The sequence below is a fragment of the Mustela nivalis genome (assembly GCF_964662115.1).
Source record: "Mustela nivalis genome assembly, chromosome: 1".
In the NCBI taxonomy this organism is placed as follows: Eukaryota; Metazoa; Chordata; class Mammalia; order Carnivora; family Mustelidae; genus Mustela; species Mustela nivalis.
The window spans coordinates 208,070,036-208,089,212 of record NC_139020.1 but is presented as its reverse complement, the minus strand read 5'-3'; the positions used below and the strand labels follow the sequence as shown (position 1 = coordinate 208,089,212).

General features: G+C 57.0%; 1 protein-coding gene and 1 long non-coding RNA gene across 5 annotated transcripts in view; one reads left to right on the top strand and one right to left on the bottom strand.

Moving 5' to 3' along the window:
* Positions 1-664: 664 nt before the first annotated feature.
* The window catches only part of DOCK6 (dedicator of cytokinesis 6), a 41,106-nt gene continuing 22,593 nt past the window's right edge, over positions 665-19,177 (bottom strand). For 2 of the 4 annotated variants that reach the window (XM_082731167.1, XM_082731165.1), the window contains 27 exons: positions 17,481-17,573; positions 17,139-17,234; positions 16,565-16,705; positions 14,094-14,207; positions 13,806-13,976; positions 13,321-13,460; positions 13,054-13,223; positions 11,071-11,231; positions 10,541-10,723; positions 10,098-10,224; positions 9,698-9,782; positions 9,481-9,577; positions 9,207-9,341; positions 8,753-8,905; positions 8,426-8,584; positions 8,160-8,260; positions 7,426-7,618; positions 7,191-7,334; positions 4,572-4,703; positions 4,465-4,479; positions 3,037-3,162; positions 2,847-2,936; positions 2,287-2,523; positions 1,912-2,055; positions 1,723-1,829; positions 1,310-1,471; positions 665-911 (listed from right to left, as the gene is read on the bottom strand). In XM_082731167.1, coding sequence (XP_082587293.1) covers positions 869-911; positions 1,310-1,471; positions 1,723-1,829; positions 1,912-2,055; positions 2,287-2,523; positions 2,847-2,936; positions 3,037-3,162; positions 4,465-4,479; positions 4,572-4,703; positions 7,191-7,334; positions 7,426-7,618; positions 8,160-8,260; positions 8,426-8,584; positions 8,753-8,905; positions 9,207-9,341; positions 9,481-9,577; positions 9,698-9,782; positions 10,098-10,224; positions 10,541-10,723; positions 11,071-11,231; positions 13,054-13,223; positions 13,321-13,460; positions 13,806-13,976; positions 14,094-14,207; positions 16,565-16,705; positions 17,139-17,234; positions 17,481-17,573 — 3,519 coding nt within the window. In that variant the 3' untranslated portion in view covers positions 665-868. The remainder of the gene's footprint in view (positions 912-1,309; positions 1,472-1,722; positions 1,830-1,911; positions 2,056-2,286; positions 2,524-2,846; positions 2,937-3,036; positions 3,163-4,464; positions 4,480-4,571; positions 4,704-7,190; positions 7,335-7,425; positions 7,619-8,159; positions 8,261-8,425; positions 8,585-8,752; positions 8,906-9,206; positions 9,342-9,480; positions 9,578-9,697; positions 9,783-10,097; positions 10,225-10,540; positions 10,724-11,070; positions 11,232-13,053; positions 13,224-13,320; positions 13,461-13,805; positions 13,977-14,093; positions 14,208-16,564; positions 16,706-17,138; positions 17,235-17,480; positions 17,574-19,177) is intronic. The other 2 variants (XM_082731168.1, XM_082731166.1) reach the window with 1 other exon arrangement.
* On the top strand, positions 4,040-5,633 carry LOC309865419. The gene is made up of 3 exons (XR_014312080.1): positions 4,040-4,260; positions 4,368-4,517; positions 5,014-5,633. It is a non-coding gene; the product is annotated as an uncharacterized lncRNA (long non-coding RNA).

Here is a 19,177-nt window from a genome sequence, read left to right as displayed (position 1 = left end):
CTGCAGCTGGGCGCTGCGGGGGGCGGGAGGGGGCGGGGCTGGCCGAGGCCCAGCTCCGGGAGGGCTCGGGCGGTGGCGGCGGCGGGAGGTCACCCCTCCCCCCACCAACCCGCCGCCCGAGGGCTGGAAGCGACCCAGCCCAGGCCTGGTACGGAGTGGTGGCGTGACTGCCGCGGGGTGGGCAGTGGGGCTGGGTCAGTGCGAGGCTGCGCAGGGAATGGCTAAACCGGACGTGGGCCCCAGTCCCCACCAAGCCTCTGCCTGCCTGGTGCCTCAGTTTCCCCACCTGTAATACGGGGTTAAGAATGCTTTCTACCTGATAATGGCATTGAGAAAATTCACTAATTAGGAGGCAGGGGCCTAATGGAGGTCCCTCAGGCAAAAAGGCCCCATAAATGGGTGGCTTTTTAGGAGCCATTTAGTGCAGGGCTGAGTACTGGCCCAAGGGCATAATTAATGGTACTATTATTCCCCATGGGGATGTGACATTATTTGTGTATTGCTTTCTCTACCCGAATGTCAGCCCCAGGAGGGCAGGAATTTGCATCTGGTGTCACTGCGGTGTTTCCGGCACCCAGTGAAGTCTCAGAGTCTGTCAAAGATCAGGGTATGTGGATAAACATTGCGCCCCTGACCCAGCTCCCAGGATTCACATCAAACAGGCTGCTTATGAAAACCACTTTAAATTAGAAAAGGTAAGAGGCATCAGTGCACACAAATGGGAACAGAGAGAGGAACAGAGGGCCCAGCCCCATGTGAATATGACCACTCCAGAGCCCAGTGCGCAGCTGGGGGAGAATCCCAGGAAGGCATGGCAGTGGAGGCCAGGGTGATGGTTCTTCTGGGTGTGGCTTCAGGCCACCTGGGCTCAGAGGTCCGCTTTCCGGAAACTTGCTCTGTTCAAGGAGTTCCTGGGGGAGGGATGAGGTGGGTCAACATGGCCAACTCCATAGTACTCCTCAGCCTCCCCAACCCCCTTCTAAAGATCCTTCTAGGGATTCTGGTCCTTTCCCATCCATTTTGCTCTGGCCATGAGTTCACAGAATCTCTTTTGGAATCTTCCACCAAAGCTAATAATTGTGCCCATTTTATAGATGTGGAAATCGCGGCCCAGGAAGGTGAAGTTGCATGTCTGGGAAATGACCTAGCTAGGATTCCCAAGTGGCTACCAGGAGCCTGCCCAGCCTGCATGCGTGTCCCCTACACATGCCCATGCCGTGAGCATGCGTGTTGACAGGCATGTGTAGGACAGCACCCGTTTGTGCCCGCCTCTGCCCTCTCGATGGCTGGGGGAGGCTGGGTCAGGCACCTGAGGCCCGCAGTGGTGGGTGCCAGCAGCTGGGGCAGGCGCTGGGTGAGCAGCGGCTGCAGAGCCTCCCGCAGGCGGGCATAATTCCGCTCTAGCTCCCGGTGGTACTCCTTCTGGTCGGGTCCTATCAGGGCCTTGTTCTTCCGCAGGGCATCCTCGCACCTGAGAGACAGATGGCAGAAGAGGCTCAGGGGCTGGAAGTCAGGAGAAAGCAAGACTGGAGAGGTGGGGGGCGGTCCAGGCACGGGGACAGGGGTGGCAGGAGCTATAATGCAGGTTTGCTAGGTGGAGGAAACTTCAGGAGAACCAGAGAGGCGGGAGCGCCATATTGGACATCCGGGCTACAGAGAGGCTGTATGATGTCAGGAAGGCAAAGAGCCCATGGTTGGGGGGCTTGGAGGGGTCAGGCCTACTTCTTGCAGAAGTCCTTGAAACAGAGCCGCAGCTTGTTGTGATGCCTGAAGAGTTTGGGGTCTTCTGGGATCTCTGCCAAAAATACCTGGGCCACCTCCAGGGGTCCCTGCCGGGTGAGAGGGGCTCATCAGGGTGTCTGCATGGCCCCGGGGGTGCCTCGGATGGCCTGCCCGCCCCACCGGCTGTACCTGGTTCACCGTGGGCCCCACAGAGCCCTGTAGCACCATCTGTAGCATCTTGGCATCGGGCGGGTCCTGCTCGGTGGCGAAAGCCAGCTCCCGTGTCTTCTTCTGCATGTCCTCGATGGCCACCTCCACCGGTGTCAGCACTGTCTGTGGGGAGGGAGGCTGGGCGGTTGGCAGGCACTGGCTGCGGCCTGCAGATGTCCTGACCCCAGCCAGCCTAGGGCAACCTGGCCCCCTGCTGGGGGTGGAGAGGGCTTCCAAGAGGCTGTGTCATGAATAGGGCGTGGGGAGTCTGCCTGCCTGGGTCTGGGGTAACCGGGCCTCCCCTGATCTTGGGTCATGGCCTTTCCCCTCCCAGGGTCCGGGGCCTCTGCCCACCTCCTCCCGGTGGCACACGCGGATTCGCGTCTTGATGTAGGGGAAGGCGTGGTCCGTGCTGAGCAGGGTCTTGCGTTTGTGCTGTTCCGGCAGCTCCCCGTGTGCACGGCCGTCAGGTGTGAAGGGCGTGCAGAAGAGGAAGGTGCGCAGCCCGTAGTTGCGGTCGAAGTAGGTCACCCGGTCCTTGAGCTCGTAGGTGTCGAAGTGCGGTTCCACGTAAGTGATCTGGATGTAGGCCTGGGACGCGGGGCTCAGGTATGAGGCTCCCACAGCCCCAGTACACACACTTGGGGCTTGCCAGCCTCCCTGCAGGGCCCCATCGCTGGAGAGAGGGGATTTGGACCTCCTTGGGTTTGGGAGCTTTAAATCTGGGGTTCCCACAGCTCCCAAAGCCTCGATGTTCGAGAAACTTCCGAGAAAGAAGGATTTGGGGTTCCCCAGGGAGATAAGCTCTGAAGTGTGCCAGGGATAGGATTTGAGGGTCCCCAGGAAGTAGTGCTTTTGAGTCTCCCTGAAGATAGGATTTGGGGGTTCCCGGGATGGTCAGGAGCCCTCCTCACCTTCTGTGGGTCAAGCTTGGTCTTGTCCACGGGGTTCGAATCTTTGACAATCTCGACCACGTCCTCCCCAAACCTCTCCGTGTAGAACTCCTGGGGACACGGGGCTGACTTGGGGCCGCAGAGGAACAGCAGCCCCCACGCCGCCCCAGCACAGCCCAGTGCCCGTCTACCCCCTACCACCGGGACGTGCCTCCAGCCGGTGTGAGATCTCAGCCAACTTGGTGATGGATGGCTCCTTATACACAAACTCCTGCTCGTCCAGGTCGCCAAAGCGGGCACCATAGAAGCCCACGCGGAAGTACGTCCCAAAAACGCGCTGCATCTGTGAGAAGGGGAGCTGTGGCCCGGGACGCCTCTCTAGAGGTCCCCTTGCCCCGGGGATGCATGATCCTGAGCCCCATGGGCCAAAGAGGTGGGCAGGGCCAGGGAAACCCTAAGAACATTCGGTCATAGGCATAGTCGGGGGGACCCTGAGACCCAGACAACAGCTAGCTGCCCACACCCTCCCTCTTTCTTCCCACCCTTTGTTCCCTGGCTCCCCCAAATCTTTGTTTTCGTTCAGCACAAGCCCCTGCTTTCTGACTATCCCTCTCGTCCCATGCAGTTCTTCAGAGTCTGGATCTCAGTATGAAATCAGGACTACGGCTCTATTGCTTACCACTGTGTCCTCAATGCCTACAGGGCTGGGTATACAGCAGGTGCTCAATAAATGCTTAAGTGGTTGAGGAAATGCACAGCCCTCTAGGACAGAGGCTCTGTCTCCCTAGTTCCAGGGCACCCCCCCTTCCCAACCAGGTATACCACCCTCTGCCAGAAAGGAAGAGGGTAGCTCCATGTTCACTCACCAAGGCCGATCCAGGCAGAATGGGGCGGGCACAAGGGTATTGGTAGGGAAGGGAGACACAAAGTCATGGGAGAGGTCAGAGGTAAGAGCCCCCAACCCCCAGGGTCCTGGTTATGCTGCCCCATGAGTACCATTCTTCGGGCAGAGGCCAGAGATCCAGGGAAGGAGGGGACCTGCCCGTCCTACCCGGCCCCCACCCAGCCCTCCCATCTTGGCTCTGGGTTCCTGCCTTCTTTGGCCAGAAAATTCTCCCCAAACTAGGAGATGCCTAAAAATAGACCCAAGTGGGGAAGAGGCGGGAGAGGGGGAGCACGAGATGGAAATGAGGAGCAGAGATCCTGGGAGAAGCTGGGGGAGACCGTGAGAGACAGAGACCCAGAGAACCAGAGAGAGAGAGAGAGAGAGTGTGTGAGCAAGACATGGAGGCAAAGAGACAGGGAAAGAGATCACAAGACAGAGACAAGAAGGAACACAGAGACAGACAAGAAGAGAGTCAGAGCCCCCCCTCACAGGCAGTGACCAAGCTGGCCCTGCCCGAGGGAGGGGTGTCTCTGGAGAGCTCCCAGCTGGGTGAGTCACAGGCTGCCCTCGGGATCTGGGGTAGGGAGGGGGACCTGGGGGAATGGGGGAAGCAGAGGGTGCGTCACTGCCCACTGAGCACCAACCCCTGTGGCCAGGCAGCCATGTTCCTCCAGCACCCTCTGGTGGTCCCTGACCACTGCTGACCAGCCATCATGGGGGCCCCAGAGGCAGGTGGCCACTGGGCTGACTCACCTCCCAGCCGGAGCTCTGTGGGGGAGAGAAGGATCAGCATCAGCTGAGCTGTGGTAAGATGGGAGGTGGGGCCAAGGGCAGGGTCTGGGAGGGTATCCTGGGCCCACCTGGTGCATGATCTTGGTGAAGGCCTCCTGCAGTTTGCCATGAACGGCAGCCAGCTTCTTGTAGTCTCGGTGGGCTTCCAGGATGGGGATAAGGGTCTTGTAGACCTCGTTCACTGCCTCGTAGAGCCCGCCCTGGTGGTGGGGGCACATCAAGATTCCCAGCATTCTCCCTAGCTCTCTCTCCTGCCTGGCACAGCCCACCATCTGTACAACTACCCATGCTCTAGAGCTCCATCTTTCATCACCTACTCCAGGAAGCCCACCCTGACCACCCTGCCCTCGATAGGACACCAGTCTTTCCACTCAACCCCCACAGATCCCTAAATGGTCTCTACCTTGCTTACTACAGACCGGGTGCTGTGTACATCTGTATTTTACCCATGTTCCTTCATCTGTGGGAGGAGTTTTTTTTGTTTTGTTTTGTTTTGTTTTCCTTTCTCAGAGGGAAAACTAGAACTCAGAGACATGGCTCCCCAGGGCCAGGACCTGAACACCAGCCCTTTTGGTTTGGTGCCCAAGACCTCCACACCCAGCTACCTCCTGGGACATGGTAATGGCTGCTCCTAAGTGCCCCTGACCCACAGCTGGTACCAGCATCGAGCCGGGCACACACCAGACACCCTGGAACATTTGGTGGCCAACTGTGAGCGGTCTGTGTCTACTGTCTGATTTATTCCCAAGGCTTTTGTTTCTGAGCCTTTAACACAATGACTATAATGAAAACCCCACTATTGGGGCTGGCAGCATAGAAAAGATTTCTCTCTGGAAAACCTGACCTTGAATCTGAGCAGGGCTCTGGATCTGATCACCAGTTCCCATAAACACGGGGAAGTGAGGAACAGGTAAAGCAACACCACTGGATGCAGCCAGAGCCCTGGCTGGGCCAGAAAACCCCTTGGAACAAAGCCGAGGTCCCAACAAGTGAAATGCAGGGGAAAATCCAATTGCTTTCACTCAAGCAAGCCAACTGGAGAAAACCTTTTTAGAGCAGTGGACAATACAACACCTGGGCTTCAACCTATTAAGGAAAACATTAAAAACCCTATTGTAAAAAGTGGGGAACTGATGCCCTCTCATTCTTGTTTTCTTTCTTTGATTCAAAGAGCCTTAAGAGACTTGTCAGTCACAGCCACTGTGAGTTTTTACATGAATCCTGATCCGAACAAATCAACTGCAAAAAGAAAATGGTTTCGAGATTGTCAGAGACATCTAAGCGCGGACTGGTATTAAAGAGTTGCATAAACGATTTCATCAGGGACAACTGAGTGGTGGCTCAGTTGGTTAAGCTGCTGCCTTTGGCTCAGGTCATGATTCCAGGGTCCTGGGATCGAGTCCCACATTGGGATCTTTGCTCAGTGGGGAGCCTGCTTCTCTCTCTGTCTCTGCTTTCTTGTGCTCTCTTTTTCTCTGACAAATAAATAAATCAATAAAATCTTTAAAAAAAATAAAAAGGATTTTATCAGTGAGGCCGCACAGAGAGGTACTGTACAGGTGACAGTGTGAGGGGTAGGGTTTGTTTTAAGCTGGAACTTCTCTGACTCCCAACACACACAGGGATCTCTGAGATCTTGTTGAAATATAGGGTTCAGAGGGTTGGAGGGCCCAGGACTCTGCATTTATAACAAGCCTCCAGCCGGTGACCATGCTGCTGGTCCTTAGACCACACTGAGTAGGCAAGGTTTGGAAAGAAAAAAAACAATGGGCACCTGGGTGGCTCAGTGGGTTAAGCCCTGGGTCATGATCCCAGGGTTGTAGGATCGAGCCCCGCATCAGGCTCTCTGCTCAGCGGGGAGCCTGCTTCCCTTCCTTTCTCTCTGCCTGCCTCTCTGCCTACCTGTGATCTCTCCCTGTCAAATAAATAAATAAATAAAATCTTTTAAAAAACAAAAAACAAAACTCCAGCTGAACGGTCAATTTGTGAAAATTAAGAGCTTATCTTTTTTATATACCAAAAAACCTGAAAATTAAGATCTTGTCTTTTTATATATATATACAAAAAAAGAAGGGAGTAAAGAAAATGCCATCAAAAACCAAAAACCAGGGGCGCCTGGCTGGCTCAGTGGGTTAAAGCCTCTGCCTTCGGCTCAGGTCATGGTCCCGGGGTCCTGGGATCGAGTCCCGCGTCGGGCTCTCTGCTCAGTGGGGAGCCTGCTTCCCTCTCTCTCTCTCTCTGCTTGCCTCTCTGTCTACTTGTGAGCTCTGTCAAATAAATAAATAAAATCTTAAAAAAACAACAACAACAAAACCCAAAAACCAAAACCAGAGAGGCAAAGAGGAGATGAAACCAGAGAGTCGAGACTGGTGGTTGCTGAATTCGAGCGCTGGCCCTGGGGACGAAGGGAGGTGCAGACTTTTACGTGTGCTCAAACTTTTCTCTAATAAAACAAAATTAAACAGCAGCTGAATGTACGGAAAGCTAACTATGTCCAGGCCACATGTGAAGGGTTTTACAGGGAGAGAGGCAGGTAACCCGAGCTCGTGAAAGTCCCCGTTGTCCTCAGGCAGTCCCCGGAGCGGCTTCGCCTGGAGCCTCCAGGAGCAGGTACTGGGCCCGTCGGTGGATCTGATGACACCAGCCCAGCCCGAACCCCACCTCCCACGGCCCCCCACAGGCCTCACCATGGTGAAGTAGGCAGCGGCCTGCTCCAGCAGCCCCACCAGCCCCAGCTCTGTGAAGTGCTTCCCGGAGCAGAAGCCCTCCTCGTCGGGCGACAGGATGTCGTCGGAGATGGCGGACTCCTCCAGCACGTTGGATGAGATGTTCTGGGGTGGGAGGTGGCATCAGGCCCCCAGCCCACGGGTGCCACCCCCTGCCCATCGCACCCCCCCGCACCCCCCACCCCCAGCAGCTCACCTGGAAGGAAACGCAGCCCACGGGCAGGTAGCGGCTGTCCTCCAGCAGGGCGAGGTACTCGGCCACCAGAGCGGCGGCGTGCACCATGCACTGGGCGGCCTCCGCGTGGTTGCCCAGCTCCGCGTGCTTCCCCGCCATGTTCTGCAACCACGTCAGCCGCAGGTCGGGGGAGCCCTGGTAGCCGCGGGCAATCCTGGCATGCAGGTGGGGGGTGGTGAGGGGGATAGGGACTCGCCCAGCCCCCACTGCCGGCCCCTCACGGGTCCACCCCCTCTACTCGTTACCCCACCCTCAGGGCCCAGCACCAGCCAGGTTCCTCAGCTGGAATGGGAGGCCACGCCCCCGTTCCCCTTGCTTGGGCGCCTCCCCCGCACCCCATGCACCAGGCCACCACCTCCCGTGGGCCCCCACGCCTTCCCTAGCTCCATCATCAGGCATCCCATCCCCCGCCTCCCACTCCCCTACTTCTTCCCAAACACCCCTCACCTCTCCTCTGAATCACTTGTTCCCAGACCCGTCACCGGTCAGCACCTCACCTGGCTCCCGCCTGTGCCCCTCACTTGTCCTTACTCTCTCTGTCACTCTGTCGTCCTCCCGGCATGTCCGCCCGGCACCCTCCGCGGCGTCACTCACCTTGCCCTCCCCTTGCCTGTGGCCCCTCCTGCCTGCTCACCGCTCTCTCTCCCCACCTGCCGTGGGTGGGAGCGCCGGAGGGCCCACCCAGCCCCCCTCACCTGTACATGAGATCAATGAGCATCTCCGGGTCCTCCTGATGCTCCTTCATCTTCACCGTGTCCGTCAGGATCATGTGCAAGTTGAACATCAGGTCCTGGACCTGGAATGGGGGGGTGGGGGGGGAACGGCCGGGCACGATGAGGGCATCGCGACATGCCCGACAGCCTCAGTGGTGGGGCAGGGCTGGGGGAGGGGGCGCGGTGGCAAAGCCGGCCGGGCAAAGACACTGGCTGAGGAAGGCATGGCGGGGGCCCAGCGGTGTCACCTGCTCGGCGAAGGTGCTGTCCCGCAGGCCCACGTCCTCCTCGGCGTAGGTGAGGATGGTCTTGAGTGACCGTCTCAGGTGCTCTTCGCTGAAGCTCTGCGTCGTCCCCACTAGGGACGACAGCGACATGGTCACTTGCATCTTCACGCGGGCAAAGTTCTATGAGGAGCCGGGAAGGACGAGCACGCCTGTGAGCCCGGGACCCTCACCCTCGGGGCCCGCTCCTCCTGCCCCCCATCGACCGCACAACCCTCTCTGGCTGGCCGCCCTCCCTCACCGGCGCCTCGGGTCGGCCAGCCATGCCCTCCGCCTGCCACTTCCACTTACGTTGCCAATCTCGAAATTCTGGCGCATGAGGAGGTAAAGCGAGGCGCTGGCGTGCGTGCGGATGGTGCTGATGCGGCTGCCGCAGTGTCGCAGGAGCCTCAGGCAGAGGTCGGCGCACAGCTCAGTGTCCTCCTCGAACAGCAGCTCTGGGAACTGTCCCCCCAGGGCCACACAGGCACAGATCAGCCCCTTCCCCTCATGGCACAGAAGGTCCCGGATGGGGACTCTGGCAGGGGCATCAGTGTCCTGCCCCCTCTGGCCAAGCACGGTGGGCTTCAGAATGAGGGGAAGATGCTGTGTGACCCTGCGTGAGTGACTCTGCCACTCTGATCCTCAGCTCCCCACTCTGTAAATGATGGCTACGGAGTGTGTCTCACGAAGTGGCTGAGCACACGGTAGGGGCTCAGCAGGCTACACCAATCCCTCAGAGCCCTGCCTGTGGAGCAGGGCTTACCTTGGACACTAGGGCTCGCTGTGTGGCCAAGCCATGCTGCAGGAAGAGGGCGCTCTGGGCGCTGCCCAGACTATACAGCACAACCTTCAGCACGGCCCCCAAGATGCTCTCCCGGGCCTCCGACAGCATCACGGTCTGCAGGGGGGTCAGGGATGGGGAAAAGGAGTCAGAAATCCAGCTGTTAGGGACTGAGCTGCTTCCAGGGTCAGGAGTCAGAGATCACAAGGCACAGTGGTGGGGTCAGAGGTCAGGGACATGCTGGCTCAAGCCCTACCTGCACGATGATCTCCAGTGTATCTAAAACCACCAGGCTGGTCTCAGTTGCCAGGTTCCCCTCCACCAAGGCCTCATGTTCCATTTCATCCTTAGTCCTGGAGGGGATGGGACACGGCTGGGTGCTGAGCTCGCTCTCCCTCCCTTAAGTGCTTTAGGGGCCCCCATTCTCTGGAAACTGGTCGGACCCCAGCAAACAACTTCCTGCCTACACCCACTTGTCCACACGGTCCGAGGTCTGTCTCCAGTGCGTGACGCTCTTCCGCCAGCGTACGTTCTCCTGATTTCCAAATGGGCTCCTCTCTGAGATGCGCAGGTGCGTGTTCCCAGATGCACAAAAACATAAGGACATGCAACCATGAGACGTGCTCAGGCATTAAGGTACACGTGGGACAACCCATGAGGACACCGGGTGACACATGTACATGCTAAGGAAACACAGTTAAACATGAATGACATGAAAATGGACAAGGAGCATGTGCATGGGGACAACGTGTGCACTTCTTTCTGGGGAAGGTGAGGCAGACACAGAGGTACAGATGCCCTCTTCTTGGGGTCTGTCAAAGGCTGGGAGCAGCCGGGGCAGGGGGATGTGCACAGGGTATATCTCCCTCTCACCACGACTCCGCCGGACCATCTCCTGTCGTGCCCCAATGGTGCCCAGGATGGCTTCCTCCAGACGAGCCTTCATGTCCAGTGACTTCTTAAACGTGAGGCTGTTGATGCGCTCAAAGGCCTTTTTCCCCTGTGAGGGCAGAGAACAGGGTTCAGGGCTGACTCTGCCCTTTCCTATGACACCTGGGCTGCTTGGTCACACTCATTCAGCCTTTTCTGACCTCCAGAATCATGTGCTTGGAGACACGGCTCTCCCCTTTCCTGCAAGGTCTTAGCCCATTCCCAATTCGATTCATGAAGACAATTCTCCCTTCGCTCTTTGGCTAAGCAAAGAAACGGCCCACCCCTTGACCCTCAAACCCACAGGCACCTGTGCGTGAAGATGGTTCACCTCGGCCCTGTCCACCCACTCAATCCCCAGGCCCACCCCACCCCCAGCCCCATACCTTGTACTCAAAGGCAGCCAGGCAAAGGTAAAGCAAGTCCAAGAGGCGGCCCAGCTGAGGGAGGGCAAGGTCAGCAGCCCAGCGCTGCAGGAGGGCCGGCTCGGCGTTCTTCAGTACCCAGAGCACACACACCAGTAAGGTCCGGCTGGACTCGGCAGAGAGGGGATAGCCTGAGCGAGAAGCCTGGGGCCAGACAGGGGAGAGGGTGCTCAGAAGGGATGGAGTTGACTCTCATGTCCTCCACACCGTGATGAGCACTGGCCTATCAGAATATCCATATGGGGGCGCCTGGGTGGCTCAGTGGGTTAAGCCTCTGCCTTCGGCTCAGGTCATGATCTCAGGGTCCTTGGATCGAGCCCTGTGTCGGGCTCTCTGCTCAGCGGGGAGCCTGCTTCCCCCCTCTCTCTGCCTCTCTGCCTACTTGTGATCTGTGTCAAATAAATAAATAAAATCTTCAAACAAACAAATATCCTTACATAATTTCTATTACCAGGTTGGATGGTGACTCTGGGGACCAGCGCCATACTCACTGCCACTGGACCCTGGGAGATGCTGGCCCGGGAGCCGGGGGCTAGGGGCCCACCAGCGATGGCCATGGCTACTGAGGGGTTGATGGTGCCTCCGATGTCCCCTTCCCCTTCTGTGTCTGAGTCGAGCATCGAGGCCAGTCTTGACCGTTGACCTGGGCCCTCTGGGGGCAGGGACAGGGGGACAGAAGAATGAACCCTTGGTAAGTACTTTCTCGATCTCATAGCCTAGCTCAAAGTTCGCCTCCTCAGGGAAGCCTTCCCTGCTACCGCTCCCCCAGACCAGGGTGAGGTCTCCAGTTACCTATTCTCAGAGCTCACTTTTTATGCCTATGATTAGATACATCTATCATACCATTGTCTGTAAGATGACAAAGGCCTCAACTCTATCTGCCCTGGCTGCTGCTACATGTTCGACACTCAGAATGTGGCCTGGCTCACAGGAGCTATACATGTTTACTACAGTGATGATGAAACAGTGGCAGGAATAACAGTAATAATAATTAATAATAAATGCTGTCACTATCATAGCCATCAATGGGCACTTAGATAGTCTCCTATGTGCCAAGTGCCATTCTAAGGACTTGGAAAATACTAACTCTTAAACTTCAAAACAACCCTATGAGATAAATGATTTTAGCGTCCCCACTTTATGGATGAGGAAACTGAGGCACAGAAACTGAGGCCTGGGGTCACACAGCAGGTAAATGGTAGAGATGGGATTTTAACCTAAAGAGTCTGCTTCCAAACTCTAGGGTTTTAAGAGTCACCCCTTTAGCTGTCCCCACCCCCAAAGGTCTCACCAGAGACAGGAAATGCCAACAAATACAGAACCAGTATCACCCCAGAGAGTCTTGAGACAAAGCATTGACTGAATTTAATGAAATCTCCAGTGTGGCTTAACCTAGCTCAGTTCCTGACCAGACTGAGGTGGCCCTCCCATTTTCCTCTCTTCATATGGGAGGGAAAGAGGAGCTATCACTGGGAAAGGATGACACTGCCTCAGTCCTGACGATTTGTTCACATACAACATCCAAAATACCATAACGAGTTGTAAGACATAGGATGAGGCAGGAAAATATAATTGATAAGGGAGAAAAACAGACAATAGAAGCAGGCACACAGATGACCAAATGTTGGAATTATCAAAAAAGGATGTTAATGTATGAATTGGCAGAAAAGATAGACAAACATGGGTTAAAAAATGGTAGATTTCAATAGAGAACTGGGATCTACAAAAACACACCAAAATATAAAACGACCATTTTATAGCCGAAAAATATTAACATCTGAAATTCGGAACTCGTGGATGGGGTTAACAGAGGGCTGGACACAGCCAGAGAAGACAGAAGCAGTGAGCTCAAATACAGGTAAATGGAAAGTTTCCCAACTGAAAATAAAATGGAAACAGAACAGAGCGCAGCAGGCACGTGAATGCACTCCACGGGTCTAACATACGTGCAGTTGGAGTCCCAGAAGGAGAGAAGCGAGAAAATGAGGCAGAAAAAAAATCCAAGAGGTAAAGACTGAGAATTTTGCCCAAATGACAAAGCGGATCCACCCAGAAATCCTCAGTCTGTGCTTCCAACTGTCCCCTGTCCCCCCGGTGCCAGGGAATGCTAACGGGGAGTGACTGAATGAACACGGGGCTCTGAATTTCCCCTCATCCCGATGTTCCTTCCCCACCTGCCCCTCCTCACCTATCAGGGTGTGACAGTATCCCAGTACGCTGCTCCCCAGATTTTCACATAACTCTAGGAAGTAGTGAATGCGACCACTGTCCCCAAGTAATAGGTAAGAAACCTTTTGGCTCAGAGAAGTTAACGCCTCACCTAGGGCCCCAGAGCAGCACACTGGAACTTCTTCATCTGTCCCCATCACCCATGCTTTTATTCCTAACCCTGCTCCCCGCCCTTCCCGACCTGAGCTGGTGTGATCAGGGAAGCCCCTGGATCGTGCAGCCCTGGCCTGCCCCGGCCCACTGACCAGCAAAATCGTGCAGGCGTGGCAGTGTATCCCGTGCGAGCGACAGCAGTGGCAGGTACAACTCGGCCACACGGGCCTTCACAGAAGCCTCAGCATAGCGGGGGTCGGCGTCGTGGCTACAGAGCAGGCTGTGCACGGCGCTGATGGCCTTCTTGTGCAGCAGGGATGCCCTGTGGGGGGTGGTGGGGAGCGAGGAGCTCGGGTTGGAGCGGACATGTCTCCTGGACCTTTCCACCAGCCTGGGGGCCAGAGTGGGTCTGTGCTCACCCCTCGGCCTCAGGCTCCAGGGCCAGCGCCAATTCTGTCAGCAGGAGCCCAGCCAGGAAGTGCTGTTGTCGGAACGGCCCACTCAGCTCGAACATGCTGGTTACCTTGGGGTCCGGGGCCTGGCTGGAGAAGGTGGAGCTCTGCAGAGGGCAGGAAGAGAAAGCAGAGATGGCAGGAGGCAGGGGTCAAGGGTCAGAGGGGAGAGACTGGTGTTAACTACCACATGTGAGGTGACAGGGCCTGGAGGCAAGTTACAAGTCAGAAAAACACCAAATGGAACCCCAGGCGGGAATTAGGATTTAGAGATGAGAAATAAGAAGTTGGTTCCCCGTTCCCACACAAGAAATTACCAAGAGTGGGGGTCAGAAGTGAAGGGTCCGGCTACCTGGGCAGCCGCCCACTCTGAAATGGGCAAATGAGGGAAGAGGGGCTGAAGGCGAGTCGGGGAAGGTCAAGAGAAGGAGCCAGAAGTGAGGCCAGCGCACCTGGGAGGTGGTGGAGGATACAGAGGGCGAGGGCGACGCTGGGGGCGACAGGGGGCAGCAGGGGAGGTTGAGGGTCACGTAGTGCTCGTGGCTGCACAGGATGCGGGTGAAGTCCATGCGTAGCGTCAGCAACAATGCAGGGTTGGGGGCGGACTGCAGCCGCGCGGATACCTGTGGGGGAGGGGAATCAGCGGGCGACCTTCACTGGCTCCACCCACCCAGCCCACCACCCCACCCACGTCACCGCCGGCCTGCCACGCCCACCACGCCCACCACGCCCACCCCTACCTGCTTGTAGTGGGCCCGGACCAGGCTGAAGATGAAGCCGCGGTCCACCAGGGACAGCAGATCGCTGAGGAAGAAGGCCAGGCTGGCGTTCAGGCGCTCGGCCAGCTCTGCGTCCTGGGGGCACAGGGCCGGTCAGCCCACGCCCACTTGTCCCATGGAGCCTCAGTCTCCACACTGGGCCTGGCTCCTCCTAGGGTCACCCATGACCTCCAGGAGCCGCGTCACTGCCCCAAAGCCTTGGGGCTTCTTGACACACCCTCATTTCTGGCCTCCAGATGCACCTGGCCTTCCCGGTTGTCCTCTTCCCTCTGTCCCGCCCCTTTCCCACGCTGTATGTCTACACTTCTCAGGACTCGGTTCAGAACACTGTTTTCTTTCCTTTCATTAGATGGGAACAACACAATATGGACGGCAGAAACTGGCTACTGACTTCCCCCAAATCCTCTCTCACTCAGAGCACTGAAACCCTTCTTCCCAGTTCAGAGCTGGATGAAGACCACATTTCCCAGCCTCCCTTGAGGCTGAGAATAATCATGTGACCACAACCTGGCCAATGGTATTTTGGGGAGAGTGATGTGGTCACGTAGATGGAAGGGGCTGGTCTTCCTGTTCCCACCACCAGTCCAGCCTTTTGGGGCAGGCACCATGGTGGACGGCAATGGCCAGGTCCACACTGTAGAACACCCTGCAACCCACCTATGCTCAGAAACAAACTCTGGTCACATTTAAACCACAAGTGATGATGTCCCAGCAAAGTAACCTCTGCCCTAACTGATGCGCTCTCAATAATCATTTAATAAGACTATACTAAACATCTACAATGTGCCATACACTGTGAATGAGACAGATGTGGTCCCTGTGGCTTGTCCAACTCACAGTCTTGTGTGAGGGGAAGGCAGACAATAAATAAAAGGGCAGGAGATAGTTCCGTGTGTTTTGCAGAAAACTGATTGGGATATGGTTTTGAGAGAAACCGGAAAGATGGGAAAGAGCCAAGACAAGAAAGGCAACCTGAGCAGAGAGAACAGCAAGTGCAAAGGCCCTGGGGCAGGATGTGCCTGGTAACGTTGAGGATTATCAAGAAGGCTGCTTGGCCTTAAGGGGTTGTTGATGCTTGTCTGCTCTCACACAACCATAAGCCACAGGGTGGTTAGGCTCAGTGGCCTGAGTTCCCTGCAACCTCAGAGCAACCCTCCTCAGTTCCCTGCAACCCAGAGAAACAAGATATAAAACCTGCCTTAGCTCTGAGTCCATAGGGGAGCAGAGACTGGGTCTTCCTTATACAATGAGCCTGGAAGTCAGTGCTCGATAAATGTCAAGCGAAGCAACAGAACCACTATGGCCCATTGCTGATGCCCCACTTGCAGCTGGGATGCTGCTGCTTCTTGGGGGTACTGTTCCCCCCTACTGCCCATTCATAGGGTGGTTTCCTCACAGTCCGGCTCAGCCCCTGAGAATATCAGCCCTTGGGGAGGCTCCAGTGGAACAAGGTCGAGAACTCTGAGCCCAGCCCAGAGGTCATCGAAGATTGCACAATGGCTGACTTGGGTTGGGCTGGCATTTCAAAAATCTGGAAAGTTCCTATCAAAACCAAAAGTCCCATTTCTCCTGAGAAATCAGGCATTCCAGCTACAGCCAATAGGTACATGCCCCTGTGTCCGCCCTAAGCCCCATTCCTCCCAGGTGGTGAGGGTGTAGGCTCTGGAGCTGGTGGCTTGGGTTCACATCCACATTCTGCCCCTTCTTGGCTGTGTGGTATCAGATTGTTACCCAGTCATTCTCTACCTCAGTTTCCCCATCAGTAAAATGGAGATAACTTCATGGGGTGTTTGGGAGAATTTAATGATGTCATCCATCTAACATGTTTAAGATATACAGTAAGTGCTCAATAAATACTCAATATTATTATTATTACTATTGTAATAACTTATTATTATTGCCTGCCCAGCTCCTGTGAACACTGGAATTAGTGATCCAGGACCTGGACAACCAATGATCGAGGTCTCAAAGCATCAGTGTTCATTTACTGAGCACTTACTGTATTTGGCACTGTGCTAAGGGCTAAGGGATCTCTCTGTCCTCCCTCCCCATCCTCATCAACCCCCATTCCCACGTTTGCTCAGTCCACTCTAGCCACACCTTCTAACTGCTCCTCTAACAACCCAGGCATGGTCCTACCTCGGGGCCTTTGCCCTTGCTGGTCGCACTGCCTGGAAGGCCCTTGCTCGAGCCATGGCACAGGCAGCTCTTTCCCCTCCTTCAAGTCTCCTTAAAAAGTCAGCTCCATGCAAATGGGGATTTGGGTCTGTTTGGTTTACTGCTGTGTCTAGCATCTGGACTGTGCACACAGTCGTTGCTCAAAAGATGCTGAGTCGACAGACTGATCTGGCAAGGGGGTTCATGGTGCCCCCTGCCTGGCTGGCTCCAGGTCCTGTCTCAGACCCCTCCCACTGAGGCCCATTCCCACACACCTTGTACACCCGGGTGATGACTTCCAGGCCCACAGAGCCCACGAGGGCCGCGATGTCGTCCAGGAAACGCCCAGGGAAGCGAAGCTTGCGGGGCGTGTCCAGTCGTTGGCCCAGAAGCAGGTGCAGGGCCATGCTTTTCACCTGGCGGGGGGCGGGGGGGTGGTGAGAGTGGACAGGGCTTGAGGGACTGAACAGGGGGGCCCACCAGAGGGGGACAGGGCCTGAGGGGCTGAGTGGTGCTTTAGCAGCAAGGCACAGGGGCTAGAGGTGGGCTTAAGGGGTCCTGGGTAGAGATGGAGCCCTGACTCTTAACATAAGGCTTGAGTGGGCAATGGGCAGAGGCTGAGTGGGTCCTAGGCAGGGTGCAGGGGTGGGGAGGGTGAGAGAGCCTGGGAGAAGGTGGGGGCGGGTGGTGTCCCCTCTCCGTGGAGGGGCTTTCAGGTGAGTTTCAAGGGGGTCTCTCTCTTCAGTGTCTCTCGACATAGGGAAGCGTCTCTTGGGATCATGGCTCGGAGGTCTTAGCTACAATCTCAGCGGAGAGGGCCAGCCCGAGGCAGGGAGGAGGGGGTCTTACCATGAGCTGGAAGAAGAACCAGGCGTGTTGCAGGACGGCCTCTCGCACGGCACTGCCGCTGACCACCCACTGCAGGGCCAGCTCCTCGTGCAGCAGCTGGGGGTGGGGGCAAGGGTCACAGAGAGCCAGGGAGCCCAGCCCGTGCCCTCCTCTGGAGGGGGGCGTGACGGGGTTTGGAAGCAGTGGGATGGCTTGGGGTTAGCGCAGCTGGAGACCATGCAGGAGAGGGAGCGGAAGGAGTCAGCACACCCTTTCCCTGGGCCCTCCAGACCCTGCTGGGCTTCGGGGGAGACGGGAGCTCCGGGGCCAACACGGAGTCACCCACCCCCTGCCTCCCACTACCTTCTGCACAGTGGGTCTCGGCTGGGTGGCTGGTGGGGCCAAGGAGGAGCCCTCGAGGTAGGAAGAGGTTCGGCTAGAGCTGCGGTCGATGGCCTATGATGGGACGGGGCGAGGAGGATGGGATGGCGAGGGGGGGTCGTGAGGGGGCCGGCGGCATAGGCGGGGAGGACATGGTTGGCATGAACAGGGCACAGACGCGTCCGTTTGGACAGGCCCCGGGGGTATGCACGAGAGGGCAAAGAGAATAAGGATAGAGGGAAGGAGATAATGGGGGATGAGAAACAGAAGAGAGGAGGGCAGGGCCAGGAGGGGGACATGAGAGGTGAGAATGGGGACAGGAGCCCGTCGGCGACAGTGGACAGGCCCGGACAGAGGTGTTGGAGCCATGGGGGGTGCGGGTGGACACAGGGAAGAGGGAGGGTGAAGTCAGACAGCCGGAGAGAGTCCAGGAGGTCGGGCGGACGGAGGAGGGAATGGAGACAGGGGAACGGAGCACAGGCATGGGGCCCAAGCCGGGACAGAGAAGGAAGAGGGAGAGAGATAGGACGAAGGTGAGAGGAGATGCGGCAGGAGCAGCCGAGAGCCTCGGGTTCCGGGCCTGGCCCTGTTCCAGCTTTGCTTGCCTCAGTGCTCCCCATCTGTGAAATGGGCATGGGCACCCATGCTCCACTCTGCCCTCCTCCTTTGCTGGTTGGGAGGTGAGGCCATCGGCAGGGAGAGAAGGCCCGAAGATGGAGTTAGCCTGACCCCTGGAACCTACCTGGGTCCTGGCACTTGCGGGACCCCTGGCTTCCACAGCCCCGGCAGGGCGCAGCTCCCTAGCACTCATGTTAGCAAAGGCCAGCCTCAAAGGGCCCTTCCCGCCTGGAATGCCCACCCTCCCACTGCCTCGTCGCCTCCTAGGTGCTCTTCGAGGCCCAGCTGACACTTCGGAGAATGAGGGCATTGGGGGAGGCCCTCTTAAGGACGCTGGGAGGGGGGCGGCAGGGCCCACGAATCCAGATTTCCAGCAATCTCAGGAGAAGACTGTCCAAAAGGTCCCTTGCTGCTAACAGTCCCCCGGCTTTCCTTCAATGCAGCTCCCTGGGCAGTGGGCACGGGGCTTGAACAAGGTCAGGGGCCAAGTGTGCAGGGAAACCCCCTCGGTGACCTCCTTTCGGTGTCTCGGGGGCTCTGAGCTTGGGGCCAACCTTTGCATGTGCCTTTCCCGCCACCTGGAACAGGTACCTTTCCCTGACTGGCTCTGTCTCACCTTTCAGGTCCCAGCAAAAATGTCCTCTCCCTGGAGAGGCCCCTCTAGATGACCCAGAGAGCCTGGTGGCTTCCCTCCTGTTCATTTCTTTTCAGGCATTTTCACACCCTGCACTTACACACTCGTGAGTTTGTGTGATCGCTGCCTATCTCCCATATGACCTGGCAGCTCAGAGACGGGGCTGGACTGAGATCCATCCCCAGAAAATCTTCCCTGTGATGCCCTAACGCGTCCCCAGGTTCGGGACCACTGCACTAAACACTTTGAGACTTGACCGCAACTGAAAACTCAGAGCCTCAGGCACAGGGTGAGCCCATAGCAGAGCGAGTACTCGAGAACTCGGACCCAGGTGGGTCCTCAGACCAGATCCCTGGGAAGGGGCAGAGTAAAGGGAGCTGCCTGCAGAGGTGTGTGTGCCTGAAACAGGAAGTGAGGGAGAGCCCAG